The sequence below is a fragment of the Armigeres subalbatus genome, chromosome 2, assembly GCF_024139115.2.
Source record: "Armigeres subalbatus isolate Guangzhou_Male chromosome 2, GZ_Asu_2, whole genome shotgun sequence".
NCBI classification, from domain to species: domain Eukaryota; kingdom Metazoa; phylum Arthropoda; class Insecta; order Diptera; family Culicidae; genus Armigeres; species Armigeres subalbatus.
Window position 1 is genome coordinate 12,533,994 of NC_085140.1, and position 21,267 is coordinate 12,555,260.

A 21,267-nucleotide genomic window follows, 5' to 3' on the forward strand; every position below is an offset into this window, starting at 1 on the left:
CATTAGACGGTGTAACTGTTTTGCCTTTCTTGTACAACATCGAGGTGTAAGCGTAAAGGCTACATTTATTAACTTTTTGCGCGAGAAAGGCGCCATCACCGTTAGGTGGATTAATCTGGGTTTTTTCTACCTACAACAAATATGATTTTGAAAAAGCATCACCGGCGCGTGCTTACTCGTAATCTACATGCTGATACATTTACAGTTGCGTCAAACAACTGAAAACCGAAATACGACGCTTCAAAGTTATGAGATGACAATTGTAGAAAGAGACTAAATATAGGAAAAATAACACGGTGTGTAGTGCCTCCCGAGTCACCTTAAGCGTTCTGTGAATTGAATTATTCTTCATCAGACTGAACGATAACTTAAATTTACATGACACGGAAACTTCTTCGAGACGCGAATGATTGAGACACAGTATGCTGAATACATCGTAGATTTCTCGAAGGGTTGTTAGAAAATCACTGAGTTACACCGATGAAATGCTGCGCCACTTTGTACAAACATCCGAATATTTCAATTTGATTGATGATTATATGAATAAAATAAGCGCCAGCTGTGGTTTGCATGAAACGGAATGAGATGTGTTTTCATTTGTTTTTGACAGCCACGTTCTCGCACAACAAGGTTTCCGTTAGACGCATGTAAAATTCGGTCATATTGAATGGAAACATCAACGATATCAACAAATATCGCTAATTGACCGGCGGTAGGAAGTGCTGTTAGTTCCAGAAAATGATTTACCCGAGTAGTGTGGAGTGAGATATATTAGAAATTGGGCAATCCACTTCCAGCGTACATTGACAGATACGCAAATATCATCCGTATATAACGTTCGGTTCCCAGGTTGCAGGCCATGACTTTGCCTCTTTCCTCGTCAGGCAATAAACGGAGTCATACGCTCGATAAGGCAGCACACAAGCGATCAACCAACTGATGGCTCGTTCGGCGGAATTAGGCCGCACAAGTAGCACAATTTAAACCGATTTAATTGTAACCTGGATTGCAACAACTCATATACTGCCGTTCTATGCATAATTGTCCCATGTTACCTTCGATGAAAAAATCCAAACTCAAGTCAATTTGTCCCACTAATTTCAGAATCGATTGTACCTCAAAATTTAACAAATATTTTTGGTATGTTCTGAGCGTAGGCAGCACCACGACATAAAACGAAACATTACTTGTTCAAACGGATTGCAGTCTCTATTATCATCAAACAACAACTCATTTTTTCAGTGGGACAAATTGACTCGAGTTTGAGCTTTTTCATTAAAGGTAAGATGAGACAATTATGCGCAGAACGGCAGTATATGACTGTATTTGGTCGTACATAAGTGACAGCAACTAGTGTATGCCAAGTGTGCTGCTTGGGATGGATCAACGGAAGGGTACAGTTATGCTCCGGTTTTTATTCAGGATCCGGATGGCCGTTCGTGCTACGGATTGAACTGCGATGAAATCCAAAAATAAGTGTACCAGCATCGGCTGGATTAGGCTGGTCATAAACGCTCCGGAAGCGTAGCGTAGCATTTTATTATACCTTGTAGAAAGGAACTGCAGAGTCGTCGGCTCACTAGTCCTACTCCATGCTTTGCAGTGTCTACCACGTGCAAGGTGCGCTGCATTCAGCTGGATGATCTGCAGTCGTGAGTCGAACGATTTACATACGGCTTTTCGTTTCAGAGAGATGCCCAGGATCCTCAGGCGGTTTGTTTTCGAAAAGAGGCATAGATCCTTAACCGCTTTCAACGCGCATTCGGGCTGCAGTAGAAGTTCTGATATAAATAATCCCATACTAGCGAGCAGTTCGCGAAAAATGGACTGCATCGCGGCTAAAAATAGCGTCACGGACTTGATGGAAGCCTGAGGGACTTCGATCTCCAGCCGGTATTCTTGAGACATATCCTACCATCGATACCTTGAAGGTGCATTTCGAGATGAAACTGTGCAGCAGATTCAGCACCCGAACACGTACTCAGTACTCACCAAAGCTCACATCTTCTCTGTAGTGCCAAAAATCTTTAGACCCTCGTTCAGCTGTTGCTTTTGCCATCTTAAATGATGTACCTAGCTGTTCTCGTCCATGATTTCTCATAGCTCTACGCCGTCTATGCTGTCGTATACGGCTTGGAATCAATTAACAGTTGTTGCATTGGGACCTCATATTCACGGCATTTTTTCAAAGGATTTGCCGTATAGTAAAACATCCTTGACCGGAACGATAATGGACCTCGCATATCCAGATTGGCAATCCTAGGCCTTCGCTAGCCAGGCTAACTAGAGACCCGCAATTTTGAAGTTAATTTCTTATGGGGAGCTGAATTACACAACACTTCTTAGCGTGGCATCACAAGAAGGGGGATGGAGGCGATATTTCAATTGTAAGAATTTCATGTATTAAAGGTTTTTTATTAATTTATACAGCACTTATCAGACAAATCTGGCTGATGTCATATAAAATTGGAGGGAAATCTCAATAACACTATTATAACATTCACATTTCGAAGGAGTTGTGAGGATCTATTACCACTTACCAGAGTTGTTCTAACTCATGGAGCAGATACTACTACTTTTTGGGAACAACGCACTATGCGTACGCGATTCCCCTTCTTTGTTTGGATAGTGCGACGTCACCTTGTCTATTACTTTAACCATGTCTCCTTCTCACCTCCATTTCCACGCCAAATGTGGTTGTCGCCATTCTCGAGAAATAAAAGAGAATGCCAAAAAGGCGTTTTGCGTCGCTGTTGTTATGAGGCGTCCTCCCCTATTGTCTTTCTACATTAAAGAAAATTCTAGCTGAGTTTCCCATTCTGCGAAGAAACTGTGGACAAACCCCTCTCGAATCAAAACATTTCAATTACAGATCCTCACGTGTCACGCAAGGCTGCCACGACCTAAATGGGATTTCCCAGCATCCATAAAGCTTTCTCCTACACATGAGAGCACATCCCTCTCGCGCAATCGTTTCGAGCACATTTGATAAATCGTGGAAAACATGGCACCCGTAGGAATGGCCCATCACAATCCCGATTACGCTGAAAGATTACTGTACTGCCTTTCTGTCATGGTTTTCCTTGGAATAGCGTTGAGGAGCGGTGCTGAATGCCCTCTCTGCTCCGAATTCAGTTCGCGTCTCGGTTTCCACCAGCCCAATCCCGAACCAAAAAAGAATCGAACGAAAAGGTCAGAAAATGAAACCTTTTTCCTCGTTCCACTGGATGTGTTGTGCCTGTGCAAGACACGTTTCCGTGGCGTGACGACGGAGGAATGTGGTCGTGTGTAATCCAGCCCCGCCGCCAAATTTACAGCCTCTTGAGTTATTTGCGTTGTCATTGTGTGGGACTTTCCAGGCGAAAACAGATTTGAATAAATAAACCGCCTTTCTTCCGTTCGGTGGCTTGATCCTTCTTGAATCGGGTTCGGCCTGCGGCCGTACCCATCCTGTAACAATAGCTCGAAATCTGGTTGGAATTCCCGGCGGGGACATTTCGCTGGCAGTCGGGCAAATAAAACGCCAGAACACTTGAGGTTTTTTTATGAGAATTCACCGAATTGATTGGACGGCGTCGTGCCTAGAATCGATTCACAGCGAGTGGAGGAAAACTTTTCCTGTCTAACGGGCAGCCACTTTAACGGATCGATAACTTTCAATACCACTTATAAATATAAATATTGGTTTCGTTCCATTACCCTCGGAACCACGTGGCACTTGCAAACACACGGTTGTTGGTCAGGTCTGCTGAAGCTGCTGCCTGAACAAGAAGGACCGCCGCCGTATTTTCACCAATTTTATCACTCGAACAAAATCTGGGTCCAGGAAAAAATCTCACCAAATGGAATTTATCTAACCCAATTCGGGCTTTAATCCACGCAAAAAAAAAGCGAAACACACGCAGTCTGTTCTGGTTTCACATTTCCTCTTTCCGCTGGTCCAATCCAGCTTCACCCGGAAACCCATCATTGGTCGAATCTGTTCGGAAAAAAGAACTATCAGCTCGAAACGGGGGAAACCATCTTCTTGTCCCGCTCCACTCTTGGGAATCTTTGTTTCTCCTGCAGGATGGGAAAGAAAAATCTAGCTTTTCTGTTTTATCAACTGTCAACGTGGTGGAGAGTTTCTCTCCTGCGGACGACATATTGCTGCCGAGCAAATGGGAAAGTTTTCCGATTTCACACAAGAAAGATTATTATTAACTCTATCCTTTGGTCTGCTTCTTTTGTTCAAACTGAAGGGAGATTGGAGCGTGAAATGCGAGTCAACTTGAACTTTGATGAATTCAGATGTGTGCCGTAGATGATGCTCAGCAATGGTATGAAGAATCCAAGGTGTGCTATCGGTCATGGATAATCAGGTTTTGGATAATATTGTGAAAATTGCTGGAAAACAGCAATGTACGGAACAATCTAAAAATCTATTCGGGGAATACGCTTCAAACTATTGTGTACACTGAATAATTGTAATTTATTTAGTGTGCTTCTAAGCAGATAACACTGAAGCAACAATTTGACGACACAATACACCGTTCGAAGCCACATCTCTCCGTTCTATGTTGCGCCCCTCGCTCGCCAAATCGCAGCCTTCCATCGTCCATCCGTCCATAGTATCCTTCCAGCTTTAACCACCTTCTGGATACTGAACAATTGAGGGATCTCAGCATTTTGTTCAACTTTTACCGAGATTCGCTCAGCCCAAAAATCCGATAAATCCTTAAATCCGATATAGCGCTCCCTTCTTTTATACTCAAAATCCGAATATTTGCGGCCTCTTTATACGCGCTGCTTCATGTAACGCTCCTCCGTTTAAGGTACAAAAAGAGGTTTTGCAGTAGTTAAAACTATGATGCGTAAATTTGAACGATCGGTGACAAATTACTTATCTAAATTTTTCTGTTCCTATCTTCTCCACAGGTACTACCGCGCCAACTCGGTCCGCCACTCGACGCAGACCTGCGAGGGCGTCTGCCTGCTCAATCACTACTGTGCCATAACGCGGCTGGATTACCGCGAGTTCCGCAGCTGTCTGGAAACGGCCGCCAAGGCAATGGCCTCCAAAAACGGTTCGGCCAGTGCGCGCGGAGTCGGAATCGTTCCGCTGATGGCCGCACTGGTGCTGCTCATCGGTGGATGCTGCACCAGTTGTGACTACTTGCGGATCATTACGAGCGCTTGTTCCAGGTTTGCGTTACTTCTGTTCACGGAGGTGTGCTTCGTGGTCGTGTTGATGGGCGTTCGAGTGTCATCGTTGTTGGGTTCCTCGCTTGCTGCTAGCACGCCCACAGCCCTGCTCCGATGCCAGTGAGATCAAAGTGGAAGTGAATTTACGTAGCTATCAATTTTGATAATTTTAGCTTTTTTGTAATTTTACCCCACGGGCTCTTACCGGAATGAAGAACTGTGCAAAAAAAAGTATCCTCATAGTTTACATATTCATTAAATTTATTGATTTTTTCGATGCTACCACATTCGATATGCTGCCTCTACTGCTGCTGGATCGTTTTATCCCCAATAACAAATTACACACGAGTAGTCACCAAAGGCAGGGTTACAGTGCTGGCAAAAACGTGTTAGACGGGTCAATATTGTAAAAATCTGAATGCAAAAAGTGCGTTTTGACAAAAATGTTAGTTTCGTGGAATGTTACAACAAGTCAAAAAGACGAGTTCTTGCTGTCCTATTAACAAGTTTATTTAGTTGTAAGTTTGTTTTCGGTGTGTTGAATTTGTTTATCTGTAACTGTTCTCGGCAAAGATATTACCACTTCTGCTACGTTCTGTATGAATAGTAATATTTCCATACTTACTGAAGTTGAGAATGTAGGAAAATAAAGTAGGTTCCCAAAGAAATAATGAAGATTTTCCATAATAGTAGAGCATTTATATTGGTTTTGAACCTTCTCCTTCTTCCAGTAAACGTTTATGTCGATTTGAAATTTAATTTTTCGAGCCAGTCTAGCAAAATTGTGTGAGAAAAAAAAAGTTAAAACAACGGAAATGGCCTCCAGGACTTGCACTAAATTGTACAGAAAAAAAAAGATCGAAAGGAACAAAAGCCGCAAAGCTGGCGAACAATGGAAAGCGCTAGCAAATTTATGTCACCAAATTATTTTTTTACTCCGACCTACAGCGCGAGCCACAGTGTGGGAAACCGTCGGATCAGTGGAAAACAAAAGCTCGACACTGGAAAAGACAGGAAGAAAAAACGGATCCCCGGCAAACGAGACAGGGATTACTGCGGCCTTGTTCCTATTAGCAATGGTTTTGCTCTCATTCTCACGCGTGTTCGCTTGACACAATCTGGAAGCTGCGCCGGTCGGGATTTACGGGGAGGGGGGCTGATGATTGCCTTGGAAAATGGAAAATTTTGCCGAATGCCTGCCCGCTTGCGCCCTTGTTTCTGGCGGACGATTGTTGTTCTGAGGCAATTTTGCACTAGAAGGAATCAGGGCCATAAACCATCATCATCAATGGCCGTGGAATGCAGATTGCACAGTTTGGGCTCACCATGCGAGCGTGTAATTGGATTATCGCTCCAAACGAGCCCTCTGATGAGAGGGCATCAAACCGGATTAAGGAACAAACGAATTCCATTGAAATCGCCAAATGGATTTCATATGGAGCTTTGATTACTATGCGCACTCCGAAATTGAGTGATTTTTGGACCGTGATCCTTCCGATGAATGCCCAGCTCGTTCGGAAGCCAAGGTTGAAACGTGCACAATTGTTGAAGGTTTTGGGTTCAGCTAACAAATCGTGCCCATTGGAGCGTGTGTTGCCTTCATCCCTCCAGGAAGGAACTTTTAACTTTTATGTTGAGGTGATGGATATTGGGTGCTTTGCACGCTTTTCCCTGCACCGGCAGTCAGATGTTTTCTCATATTTAGGTATTCAGTTTCTTTTTCTCTCTTTTGTGCGGCAACAATTCCAGAGAGCATCAATTAAGACGGCCTGGGTTGTCTAATGGCTACCGTTTCTGCTTTATACGCAGAAGGCCTATCGTTTGAAATGTGTTCAGTGAAGATCACTAACGATTCCTCTGAATACATTTTTTACAAGGAGTAGTACTATTCTCTATTTTCTTTTTAAGTAACTATTCCAAAACATTCGCAAGGGACTTGCAGAGCGAATCTCAGCTGAAGCTTTGAGGCTTCAATCGTTTCGATTCTCGAATGTTCAAACAGCACCTTCTGAATAACACAATCGGAATTCATTCAAACAATCAACAAAAATAAAATGTTTAACTGAAAGTTCTTGTATTGCACCGAATAGACAGAAAAAATCCAAAGCATTCCTTCTTTAACAAATAAAACAAAAGAAATTAAATTAAAATCCAAACCGAAACGCAATGAAATTTAACCGCATCGCAGCGGCACGAAACGATACGGCAAACAGGAGAAAAAAAGGAAATAAACCATACCCAAAGTGCACAAAAAGTGCCACATAAATCTTACCAATAGCTTCGCCAAAGCAGCAACCCTTCCTCCGCCAATTCTCATTCAGAAGAAAATGAGTGAAAAATCCCAGCAAAGACGTTGCGACTGTTTGCCAACTGCTCGCTTCAATATTGACCCGTGCGCGCTTTGAAGAACGAAAAAAAAAACGATCCGGTAGCAGCAATGGCAAGGGAAAATCGAATTCCAGGATGGTGAGATATTTCAAACCTCAACCTTGCCTCAGCCGACTGTTATCGTGGGGGCAGGAGGCTTGGCTTGATTTCGTATTCTGTTTAGTTAGGCTAAAGACACCGTAAAAGGGCGAATTTAATGTGATAAACGTGATTGATCGAGAGAGCCTAAAAACTAAATGACGTGTAACCGATGAGGATGCGAGCGGAAAATTTATGCTGATCCTCGGCGGGGTTTGATGTAAATAGTCTTTATAAGTCATAAGCAGCGGAACACGAATGGCAGCAACTGCATGAAAGAATGGAAAATCACAGTTGAGCAGTGGAAATTATTTGATTATGTAGGTTTTTTTGCATACTTCATAGCTAAAATGTTTCACATAAGAATTATGGGAGAAGGTATATGAATTGTAAAACTTAGCCTGTATATTTAGCTAAAATTAATCATATAGAAACGGTCATGTGTATAACAGAATCGACTTGATTTTAACTGTTTCGTCGTATTTTTGTCAAAGAAAATGAAACATGAGAGTCAAATAAGAAAAGAAAACGGATCGGTAGGACTTCACATAGATCGAAAATCACTCATTAGCTACCAATTCGTTGGCGATTAAGGACCGATCATATTTTCGACTCCCACTAAATAGACTTTTACTGAACATAAAACGAAGCGATGCAAGGCTTAGGACAAAATTTCATCCTGAACGGACATACTTCTAGGAGAATAAAGAAAAAACTGCTGAAAAACAACCGGAAAATTACCATTGCATATATACAAGTGACAAGAGTATAAAGATTTACCAGAAAAATAACCAAAATTCAACTAAAAGAATAAATGTTTTTAAATAAAATGAATTCGAATGAATTTATTTTTCGCTAAAGCATTCCGAAATTCAACCAGAAGAGCAGTAAATTTGGCTTAATAATATAATTCACCACTGTTGTTTATTTGTATTAATGAATAAGCGTTTCGTTTCTCACGAAGGCCTTTGGAGAAGCTTTCAATGCTTCAGAGTTTAAATTGGAAGACTTTTTTCATTAAAAGGTCAATTAATAACAACTTGATACAGCTCCTCTTCGATGAATAGAGTTTCCAGTAGAAACTAATAATATCAGAACATTAGAGGCGCTGTTATCCAATACAACAATCAATGTTGTTGCTTCACTGTTCCTTTTACTTCCTCTATAATCACTTTGTATCAATAAATAGGTACCGTGAAACTCATATCTCGGATGCACACAAACTTCGTACACCCAAATTTGTATGGAAGTTTTTTCTGAAATATTTCACAGAAATTGTTTATTTGAAAGCCAAACGGGAGAATTAACATTAGCATTGAATATTTTGTGGAAATTAGCTGTCCGAAATTTGAATGCAACGTGTCCGAAATATGAATCAGTGTGCGCGTGTGTCCGAAGTTTGGTTCAAAAAGAAGTCAAACAATAATTTACAGTTTTGGTAAATTTTATAGGCATCGATGAAGGAGTATTAGCTCGAGAATCATATTCTGTGGCCCTTACCTTTCGAATTAAATTGTGGAGTAATTCTCGCTGGAACCAGGCCGCCATTGGCACATATATTTTGATTTCAAAATTTCCATGGCTATTAGTTAGAATATATTGAAACTAGATGAAAAACGCTTTGGTTGAGCCAAATTGATGGACCCCCCGTTTCCTAAGGGGCTAAACATGTTGTAAAAAAGTCAATTTTTCGATAATGTCAAGGTAAGTAATCAAGTTATACCACAAAATTTTACATTGAAACATCTTCAAAACTCGTTGCTGTTGTATAGAGGACGAATAAAGCTTTCAATTGATGTAAAAGAAAATGAGGCGGCCATCTTGGATTTGACCGCCATCTTAAATTTTATCAAAAATATCGATTTTTCACTATGAGCGCTACGCTCAATCTTAATTCTGAGTAGACCATCTGAAAGCTGAGAAAAAAAATACATAAGATACAGTGGAGAAACTAGGTGTGCATTGACATTTACCCGATAAAAAAATATTTTTCTAAAAAGAGTTTTACGTATTATTAACGTGTGTTGCGCAATATCGATATGTATCATATTTTTTAAGCAACAAAGCATAATTTTGCAATCGCTGATTTTTTCTTGAGTTTAGTAAAATAAAGAACATTCATTTTAAGTTAAAAAAATCTTGAATATAATGAACAAGTATGTTGATGGACAAATATCTCACATTTTAATAAATTTACTGTTTGTCTGTAAGTCGATCACTAACTTGTGAACTGGGTAACTAGACGCATCACAGATATGGCTGTCAATGCGCAACAGGGCATATGGTTTCATTCACAGGCTCACCATGTCAATTTGATGTTTCAAACCAAAGAGAAGAAGAAGACTCGTTTACGCTAGCGGAAGTTTGTTTGTTTTGTACATCCGATTAGTTCAAAGTTGTTGAAAATGGCGAAGAATCGTACTGTACGGGTACCCAAAAAGGAATTTTGTTGCAACCTGTTTGCAAAAGTTTATCTAAAAAGCTGGAGAAAACCTTCGAAACTGACAAGAGTAACTCAAAAAATTATGAATTTTTGCGAATCTGTTGGCACGACCGTTCCGGAACTTCATGAGAAAATATGTACAACATGCCGCTTGCAAGTGACCCGCCAGCAGTCAAACCGTGTTTTTCAGCCGACGGAAGTTGTTGAAAACGGAGATGAGGTTTACGTTGAAGAGGTGCAGATGGTTGAAAACATCAGTGAGCATGATTTCCAAAACATGACGGAAATTCTATCTCGACTTGGGATCCTGAATGTAAATAGAAGAGAGCTGCGACGGGAAACCCTCCGATGCGAAATGCTTAAACAAGCCGTGAATGCAATAAGGCAAATTTTGAAGGTTGATTGCCAAGTGTAAGTGACGATACTAACGTGCCAGTTGTCAAAGATATCCTTGACAATTGTAAGATCGCATCAAACCCTGTCAAAATCTAAATTTTAACATTGCTCACTCCTTCGTGGAGCAGACAGAAAATGATGGATGGAACAGGATGCAGTAAGTATGGTAAAAGTCATCACCATTCGGAAGCTAATTTTCCACAATTCTGCAGGTAAATGGTTCGTCGAAAAGGTTCAACAAGTTCGTGCTTCGAAAGGGAATTCTTAAACATCCAGATGCGGGTACAACGGTAACAGAATTGGAAAAGGTCGCTCAGGAAGAGGCAAAACAGTACTATTTGGACTGTAGACAGGGTTTCGACTTTTCGTTTCGGGCCAAGGGAGAATCTTTTTTCTTTGTTTATGTTGAGGATCATCTTTCACCCATCAATCTTTCTCCAGAATTAGAAGGGGAAGATAAACGAAAATCTTGCCTATTAGATGAATAATCCTTTTTCGTTTCATCACTTTTACTCTCTCACTCACTTTTCGCGAGAATTATCGCAGAACAATTACAAAATTGTATGGCCGCTCCGGGATTCGAACCCAGTAACAAAAATAGCTGCGGGGATGCGCTTACTATAGCCACCAGGCATTGCAATATCATCTGAGCACAGGATATCATCTTTGCTGGTGCAAAGATATTATCCCTAATCAAAGAGCACTCTGGAAAGATATTATCATTAGAGCATTTGATGATGATCCTGATAGCGAGTGCGATTCGGGGTTTGTTCACGTTGCGAGGGCGTTGCTACAACAAAAGCAGTGAAAAAACTTTTCTCCATGGCGAACATTGCGCTTTGTTTACTGAGCAGATAGATAACTAAGATCGATATCCCAGCATATCATCAGTATCTTTGCTCCGAAGATCGAATGATGGGATAACTTGCAATGCCTGATAGCCACACCACCACGTTATCTATATGAAAGCGTTAAGTTATTTGGTCCACATAAGCTACTACCATTTGCATTTATGGTCCCACGAAAAGACTAGAATATGAAAGAAAAAGAACAAACCAACGTTTGGCGGCAGTCGAAGTGAGCGAAAATGGTTATCACTCTCCAGGCTGTTTTTCTTTCCCGAAAAGCGATTTCTCCCCGAAAATTTTGGTGAGGGAGCATCCTGTGCTCCTGAGATTGAGTGAGCATTACGAACCCTGACTGAAGTACGTTAATGCCCGGTATGCGGGATAAAATCAGTGTAAAGAAAGTAGGCAAAAACGTTTGCTTCTTGGATCACTAAACGAAATTTTTGCAAACTTTAAAGAACTTTTCCCAAATTTGAAAATCGGATTTTCTACGTTCGCTAAGCTTCGACCTCCGCAATGCATACTAACCGGAGGCATGAAAATATTGAATTGTCATTGCGTGCGGTTAAAGCCCTAAGAGCCCCGCATATAGGATACGTTTGCGGTGCGTTCGACACATTTCCCATGGGAAAACTGTCAAACGCAACGCAAACGTATCCTATGTGCGAGGCTCTTTACCGATAATGCGAGACAGCTGCTTAAGCGAGCTGATTCAAAAATATTCAATATGTAAAAACCCTTCTCCTCTATGCTACTTTTTGGAATGCACAGAATGTCCTGACTTGAGTGACTTTAGTGGAAAATTACTGGATGAAATTGAAAAATTATCAACTGGATGAACACCGATTGAAAACCATTATCAACTTGTTGATAATACGACAAGCGCACCTGAAGAGTTTGTAGATAACTTTAGCAATTTGCTCAACGGCTTCTTGCCACATTTCTTCATCACAAAGGTTCACAACTGACAAAAAAATGACCAATTAATATTCATTTAATGTTTATATTCTTAGGCACAAAAAGACTATCTATTTTTTTTATTCATTTGTTTATTTTCAAGGCTCAGTCGTGTTAAAAACACAAACAATATTATACAATATAATTTTACAATCATTTTAGGAATAATCAATATAAAAATCAATATCTTCAACTTTAACATTCATTGCAGTAGCAATTCTTATCTTATCCTCAGCTATCAGAAGTTGTCGCTCATTCTCGTCGTCGATCCATTTGTACGATGCAATTCGGTATTTCTCCTCCTTCGTGGAGAGTCCGGAGCAGTTACACATTTGCTTCCTTCCTCGCTCGATGGAGAGTTATTCGCAATATCATTTTTGTTGGTCGGCTCTACACGGGATGGACGTGGGCTTCGCTTTGTGTCCGTTTCTTTTACACACAATATCGTTGTTTTTGCTCTTTGATTACTACTGCCGGGCTCAACTCTATCAGTGGCGGCAGCCGGCATTTTTTTATTTTCTTCTTGCTTTACGTCTTTCTGCTGTATAGAGATGCTTCGTCGTTCATGTGGCACCGGACAAGATGTTTTTAGGTGCATGTCCGATTTACACACAAAACATTTTGGTTTAACCCTTATGCGGCCGACGGGGTACCCGTGTTCCTTTTTCAAATTCAAGTGGTGATATTTCAATGCATTTTTAAAGCTGAAAGCTGAAACTCGGTGACATCTAAGAACTCCATAAAATGTAGCATCTGTGAGAAAACCACGTTGATACAGTGAGGAGGGACGTGGGGAGGGGCATCTGATTTTTTTTACCACGTGGATGGCCGACAGGGTACCCGTGTTCCACTAAATTGATATTTTCATAACTTTAACAATTTTCAACCGATTTAGATAATTTTGACAGTTTTGGAAACAGAAACTCATATATGTTTTGCCTAGGGTGGTCTAACCGGTAGTACCGAAACCGGTAATACCGGTATTTCCGGACAATTTTGGATACCGAAAATACCGGTTTTAGAGACGGAAAATACCGTTTTTTTCGGTTTTTAAAATTTTGCTGTCAGAATAAAATATCTCGAATAGTTTTCACCTACATATATCAGCTAAACTGCATGTTATCGCAGATCTGTCCCATATGAATAAGAAATCCAGCATAGATGAGAGAGATATTCGGTTACAAGCAGTAAAGACTCATCGTGCAAAAAATACAACAACTGAATGTGCGCATGAATGAACCTTTACTAAGTAAGCATCATCATCGTTAATAATCATATACATGTTGCTTCATTCTCTTAGCCATCTGTCAAACTGCCAATGACTTTTTTCTTCAATAAACATTGTTGACATCGTCAAGAATTTTCTCGCAATAAATGAAATTGTGAAAAAGGTACGTGCCATAGTAGTTTTTTTTTAATCTTTATTAAAGTGATTTTGCTTATTACAAGAGTTAATCACTGACCCGTAGTACTATTTCTCAGAAAAATGTAAAAAATGTCCGTTCTGAATTCGGAAAAGAATTTGAATAAATGGCTGACCCCAAAGCACGCTGAAATAGTATGTTATCTTTGCTCAAACGGATCTATGAGTTGAAGCTTCAATCCGAATTAAACTACGGTGATGATTTTTTGGTGGTTGGGAAAATAATTTAAGCCCTCGAACCTGTTCAAGCTGCTGTGGAACTACTCTGCCGTGAGTTCTGCACGATCGTTTTGCTTTTTTGGATAATTCTGCCATAAAGAAATTGATCAGAAACGATTTTCTTCAAGACATCTAAAGATACTTTGATTGAAAAAGCAGAAAATAAATTCTCGGGTACTTATTCAAAAGGACGTATGTGATTTTGTAAACAAAGATTCAAACGTCGATTTGTCCTATCTGATGGCACTCCCACGCAAACCAACAACACCAACAGGTAGCCGGAGCCTCCCTTCATCTGTCTATGGTGATGGTTTGCGTGGGAGGGCTATCAGATCGGACAAATCGACGTTTGAATCTTTGTTTACAAAATCACATACGTCCTTTTGAATAAGTACCCGAGAATTATTCTTATCATTCCTGATGCGAACGTTGAAACTGAGAGAACGACCATTCCTGAGGATCTGTACGAAGAAGATGCATCTGAAAGGACTGATGGAAAGTACTTCACACTGATTTTTTACGGCTTTGTAACCATTCGTCCAACTTCGGTTGAACCAAAGAAGGGATTTTCAGTAGTCGGCAATATTGCCAACAAAATCCAATGCGGATTGGGTGGGAGGTGAGTCACTCAGTCCTCAGACTCAGTGAGTCCTCTTCTCAATGGACATCTCCAATCTGGGTAGTACCTAAAAAAATGGACAACTCAGGGAAACGCAAATATCGGATCGTTGTTGATTATCGTAAATTAAATGAAAAGACACCGGCCGATCGCTACCCCATCCCCGAAATCAGTGAAATACTGGACAGACTTGGAAAAGCACAGTATTTTACCGTTTTGGACTTGGCAAGTGGTTTTCACCAAATTGAGGTGAACCCTAAGGATATACCAAAAACAGCATTTAACGTTGACAATGGCAAATACGAGTACGTACGTATGCCATTTGGGCTGAAAAATGCCCCAGCGACATTTCAGAGGCTTATGGACTCTATATTGAGAAAGCATATTGGTATCCGCTGTTTCGTTTACATGGATGATATTATCATCTATAGCATAGATCTTCAAACACATTTGGGCGATATCAAGAAAATCCTTCAAACATTGAGAGAAGCCAATTTGAAGATACAATGCGATAAATCTGAGTTCCTCAGAAAAGAAGTCGAATTTTTGGGTCATCTCGTCACAACAGACGGTGTAAGACCAAATCCCCAGAAAATCGAAGCAATAAAATCATGGCCATTACCAATGAATCGAAAAGCATTGCAATCATTTTTGGGAACCATCAGTTATTACAGGCGGTTCATACCTAATTTCACCCACATAACAAAACCAATGACCTCTCAGTTGAGGAATGGAAATAAAAATATAGATGCCAATGCCAAATACGAGGAAACATTTGAAAAGATAAAGGCCATTATGACAAGCGATCTTCTTCTCACTTATCCAAATTACGATAAACCTTTTATCCTCACAACAGATGCTTCAAATGTTGCCATTGGAGCAGTTCTTGCACAGCTCGATAATGGAATTGAACGGCCCATAGCTTATTTATCTAGAATTTTGTCCAGAGCAGAAGAAAATTACTCAGCAACTGCAAAAGAACTTTTGGCTATATACTTTGCAGCTAAAACATTCAGATCATATCTATACGGCAAACAATTCACGATATACACAGACCACGAACCACTTACGAAGGAACTGAAACTCACTGACGCAACTGGAAGGGTGACACGCCAGCGTTTGTACTTAGAACAGTTTGACTTTAAAATTATTTACAAAAAAGGTAAGCAGAACGTCGTCGCGGATGGCCTTTCCAGGATTCCAAAGACAGAAGTTAACAACCACGAGATGGAGAACGAGGTATACGAAAACGAAGATATATGGAAACCACCCCATAAACAGGTTCAAAAATCAAATTTTCTTTAGGGTTACAGATAATCAGAGGAAAAGTCCATATTTACTAATTCAAATATTTCCAGGATACTCAAGGCACATTTACCACCGAGCGAATTATGATGAGGAACGATTAATTGGATTTCTTAAGGAACATATAAATCCAAACGCATCAAACGGCATATTTGCTCCATTGGAGGTAGCAAAGACGTGCGCAAGGATTGCCAACAAGCACTTTCGAAAGAAAATAAAAATTGAATATTGTAATCTCAAACTGCCAGACATAATAGATCCCAAAGAACAAGAAGAATTCATCAAGAAAAGTCATAACTTCAACCACAGAAATTACAAAATACTTTATGAAGAAGCTAGTAAATCAGTATTTTTTCCCGAACTTCATAGAAAATTGCGTGATTTTTCAAAAATTGTGAAGATTGCAGACTGGCAAAATATGAAAGACATCCATTTAAAATTCCTATAACACGACGAATGTATAATAGGCCCTTTGATAATGTCTACATGGATGTTTTGTTAAAGAAACGGAAAAATTTCTTACAATAGTAGATGCTTTTCTAAATTTGCTCAGCTATACAAAATAGAAAACGAACAGACGGAAACCATAATAGAAACACTCACTAGATATTTTTCAACTTTCGGTGTTCCAAAACAAATAACATGTGACCAAGCGACAAGCTTTCGGAATCCCACAATGACCAAATTCCTAACGGATCTGAATATATTCTTACACTTTGCTAGTACTAGCAACAGCAATGGAATTATAGAAAGATTCCATAACACATTAATAGAAATGTATCAGGCCAATCAAGATAAAACTAGGAACCTTAATTTGTATGAAGGTCTAAAACTCATCGTAGCATTGTATAATGAAACGAAACATTCTTCAACCAAAATAGCACCCAGAGAAATTATATATGGTACGTCAAACTCATTAAACAGGTTAAAAATTGTAAACAATCAGACTAGAACCATACAGACTGCTTTGGATAACATTGAATTACATGTTAATAATAAGAACTCCAAAATTCTTTTGCTTAGACGAGGAAGAGTACAGGAATTTACAAAATAAAAACATATATACAAAATGTAAAGGAAAAGCATCTCTTTCAAACCATAGATACAGAAAAGCAAACATAGTTGACCAAACCTTAAAAACCATTACAGATCAAAATCAAATCAAGACACACAAAAAACACTTAAAAAGAATTTTGTAATCTCACTTTTCAGGTTACTTCTAGCGATAGGAGGACACCCAGAAATATTCATTCATGACATCAAACAAAATCCCATTGTCATACTTCCCATGGGGAAAGCTAAAATTTGTTACAGCTACCTAAGAATTATTCATCCAATCGAAATGAATCCGATAGAAAACGTTATTAACGTCCTCTACTTAAAAGCCCAAGAAAAGATAGCTAACGATAGACTTCTTAACCCTATTATAAAAACAAAAATCGAAAAACTATCTCAATCCTTTAAAAAAATCAATATATCAGATAAAAGAGTAAAACGATGGGACAGCTTAGGCAGAGGTTGGAAGTACATCTCGGGCAGCCCGGATGCCGATGATTTAAGGCTTATCAATGCTACCATTAACTCGATTGTTGATCAGGAAAATAACCAAATTAGAATTAACTCTGGATTAGACATCAGAATTAGGAATCTAACATACAGTATTAATTCAATCATCTCGAGCTACAACAACCTGTCATCTGAGTTCAACGAGTTCAATGGAACCACACCGTTTTGTTCAAAATCAGTTTGCGATCAGCACGCAGAGCAATTTATCTGTCAATCTTCTGAACTTGAAACACCATCGAAATGTATGCAAAAACTCATTAGCGGTTCATCAGCACATTGTCCAATTGAGAAAATCTATGGACGCAACATCGTTAAACGAATTAACGAGGCCACAATAATTATCCAGGATGCGAACATTACAATACAATCCAACTGCAGCATGCATAATAATAGACTGGAAGGTTCATATCTAATTCAATTTTCGAAATGCGCAATAACGTTGAACGGCGAGCAATTCACCAACATCAACGTAAATACTCCCAGCAGGACTTTTATCCCGACCACAGGATTGAAGGTAAATACCACTAACATAGTAGACCGCATTCCTCTGGAACAATTACAGATACTCCATATGGCACATCGAGACCATATCCGTCATTTGAACCTGACTAGTGACAGCATTCATACAAAGATACATCTACTTCATTGGCTATCCTTCGGGTCTATATAGATATATATCGATAACATCTCTTACCCTGATCGGTATCACGCTAGGCTGCATTATCAAGATGCTGCTGACTAGAAAGGCAACAGTGATTATTCAACAAGGTCAACAGGAGACGGTAGCCGAGGCTAAGGATAACCCATCCACAGAATCGACGCAAGGAATCAGCGTAATCTACCCCACGAGGCAACCCAGGCTCATCCCACAATAGTCGAGACCAATGGAAGTCGAGGACGACTTCTTTCCTTGGAAAGGGAATCGTTAAGGAATGAAACTATAAAGTAAGACATACGTGGCGCATCACGCCACATTTATGCAGTGTAAGCACATTTTATTAATAAATAGCATTCGCACACGAGGTACCGACCTCTTTCTTTCGTCGACGTGTGCTCGTCCAAGTTGGTTAGTTAGTAATTTTTTAAAAAGAACAATCCGTATTAGAATAAGTTAAGTCTGGGAAGCTTACCAGACTGTTCAAAGCAACGGTGGATGGTGTGCAAAACTGTGTGAAGATTTCGGGCGAACACTCCAGTTCATTCGAATCGCGCCGGGGACTAAGACAAGGTGATGGACTTTCGTGCCTGTTGTTCAACATTGCGCTAGAAGGTGTCATGCGAAGAGCTGGGTGTAACAGCCGGGGTACGATTTTCAACAAATCCAGTCAATTTATTTGTTTCGCGGATGACATGGACATTGTCGGACGAACATTCGCAAAGGTGGCAGAACTGTACACCCGCCTGAAACATGAAGCAACAAAAGTTGGACTGGTGGTGAATGCGTCAAAGACAAAGTACATGCTTGTGAGCGGAACCGAGCGCGACAGGGCCCGCCTGGGAAGCAGTGTTACGATAGACGGGGATACCTTCGAGGTGGTCGAGGAATTCGTCTACCTCGGATCCTTGCTAACGGCTGATAACAATGTTAGTCGTGAAATACGAAGGCGCATCATCTGTGGAAGTCGGGCCTACTACGGGCTCCAGAAGAAACTGCGGTCGAAAAAGATTCGCCACCGCACCAAATGTGTCATGTACAAGACGCTTATAAGACCGGTTGTCCTCTACGGACATGAAACATGGACAATGCTCGAGGATGACTTGCAAGCACTCGGAGTATTCGAGAGACGGGTGCTTAGGACCTGAGAGAGAGAAGCCAGCTCACTGACAGATCGTTTATTTACTATGTCTTCTTCTTATTGTTTTGTGTGGAAACCGAGGAAACTCAAAAAATCAAAGTAACATTTCATAATGTCGGAAGCAACATTTTTCACTCCAATAAAAACTTGTTCGAATTAGCTGATTTGATTGGTTATGAACTTCTTAACATGGAATAAACCGATTTATCATAATACGGGATTATTCACATGGATAATTGGACAATTCACTGTAGCAGATATAAAAAAGTTGTGAATATAAACTGCTAAATAAATAATTTTGGTTACGACCATTTGAAGTTGCATCGCAGTGTTTACTTTTTCGGTTCGCAGTGACTGGATCGCGGTGACATTAGGATGAACGTAAATAAAGCGAGCTGTCTTCTCTCTCTCAGCTTAGGACCATCTTTGGCGGTGTGCAAGAAGACGGTGTGTGGCGGCGAAGAATGAACCATGAGCTCGCCCAACTCTACGGCGAACCCAGTATCCAGGAGGTAGCTAAAGCCGGAAGCGTACGATGGGCAGGACATGTTGCAAGAATGCCGGACAGCAACCCTGCAAAGATGGTGTTCGCTTCTGATCCGGCAGGTACGAGACGGTGTAAAGCGCAGCGAGCGAGATGGGCAGACCAGGTGCAAAACGACTTGGCGAGCGTGGGGCGTATCCGAGGATGGAGAGATGCGGCCTCGAACCGTGCATTGTGGCGTCAAATTGTTGATTCAGTGTTATATGTTTAGATGTAAACTAAATAAATGAATGAATCATTGTGAAATGTAGCTAGTTTTTTTAATATTGCATCTGCATGTTGAAATAGTTCGGTATACTATTCATATCAGTGAAAGCATCGAAAAAACATCTGGGATGCATATTGGACTGTTCTCCCTTCTAATCGCGTCAATGGAAAATTTAAATGTCAAGATAAAATTATTTTCGCCGTGGCAGGGTAAAATGTCTTGAAAAAAAAAAAGAAAAATGAAGATTAATACGATTGTGATGTCAGAGAAATTACCCTCTTCCAAAACAAGCGGCTTGCAGTTCATGGCTCATGTTGCCAATCTTGATCTTATTTGATTCTAATTAAAGTGTGTCAAGCCAAAAAGTTTTGTTGTCATTAGACGAGTGAAAAATTATTTTCGAGGCTTTCAATATAGGGGAAGTGTGGGTAACACGCCCATAGGGGTTAAAACGCGCCACCCCTGAATAAGGTTAAATATCCCCATTGTGATTATTTTAAATAGTCTATACGATGAATCAATGAAAAATATTGCCATTGGATACATATATTTCATGATTTGTCTCTAGTTACACATGAAAAACTCGAAAAAATGATTTTTGCGTGTTTTGATGCAATTCTAGCTCGGTGAAATTTAGTCTTTCTATCGCTGTTATTCATTGGTAAATTGAAAATTGAGCCATGAGCCATGCTGCTTACTCGTGTTCTTTATGATCCACACGAAATCGTCGTCAAAATTGGTCTTAAAACGATTTGATGGGCCTTCAAACTTCTGAGGTCGGTGTGGGGCAGTACGCCCATGCTCATTTCGTATGACCGAAACAGCTGAAACATTCGGTTAATTGCCTTAATGTACACGCTAAAAATGAACTACTCAAAATTGAGTCGAATCCGACTCATTTTCATTAAAAACGGGACAACTCAAAATTTGAGTAAAAGATACTACTTCAATAAAATGATGATTTCACGAAAGTTAAGCTTGGCCTTCTATCAATTTTTAATACGACAGATGCGAATCAAGTTTATCTATCTATCTAAGTGCATTTTACGACAAACAGACTCCTAGTTTAAGTGCAATCATCATTTTATTGAAGTAGTATCTTTTACTCAAATTTTGAGTTGTCCCGTTTTTAATGAAAATGAGTCGGATTCGACTCAATTTTGAGTAGTTCATTTTTAGCGTGTAGGCAATTAAAATGAAAATCAGTACGATAAGCACATGCGCGTTTGAACCCATCCACTGGCGCATCTCACCCCGCATGGTTTCAAAATCAATATTTTTCGGGTGCTTTTT

At 40.1% G+C, this 21,267-nt stretch overlaps 1 protein-coding gene across 1 annotated transcript in view; it reads left to right on the forward strand.

Annotated features, from left to right (window-relative positions):
• LOC134217770 (acid sphingomyelinase-like phosphodiesterase 3b) overlaps nucleotides 1-8,484 on the forward strand; it is a 352,324-nt gene extending 343,840 nt beyond the window's left edge. The window contains exon 10 of the mRNA XM_062696588.1: nucleotides 4,918-8,484. Coding sequence (XP_062552572.1) covers nucleotides 4,918-5,308 — 391 coding nt within the window. The 3' untranslated portion in view covers nucleotides 5,309-8,484. The remainder of the gene's footprint in view (nucleotides 1-4,917) is intronic.
• The last annotated feature ends 12,783 nt before the right edge of the window (nucleotides 8,485-21,267 follow it).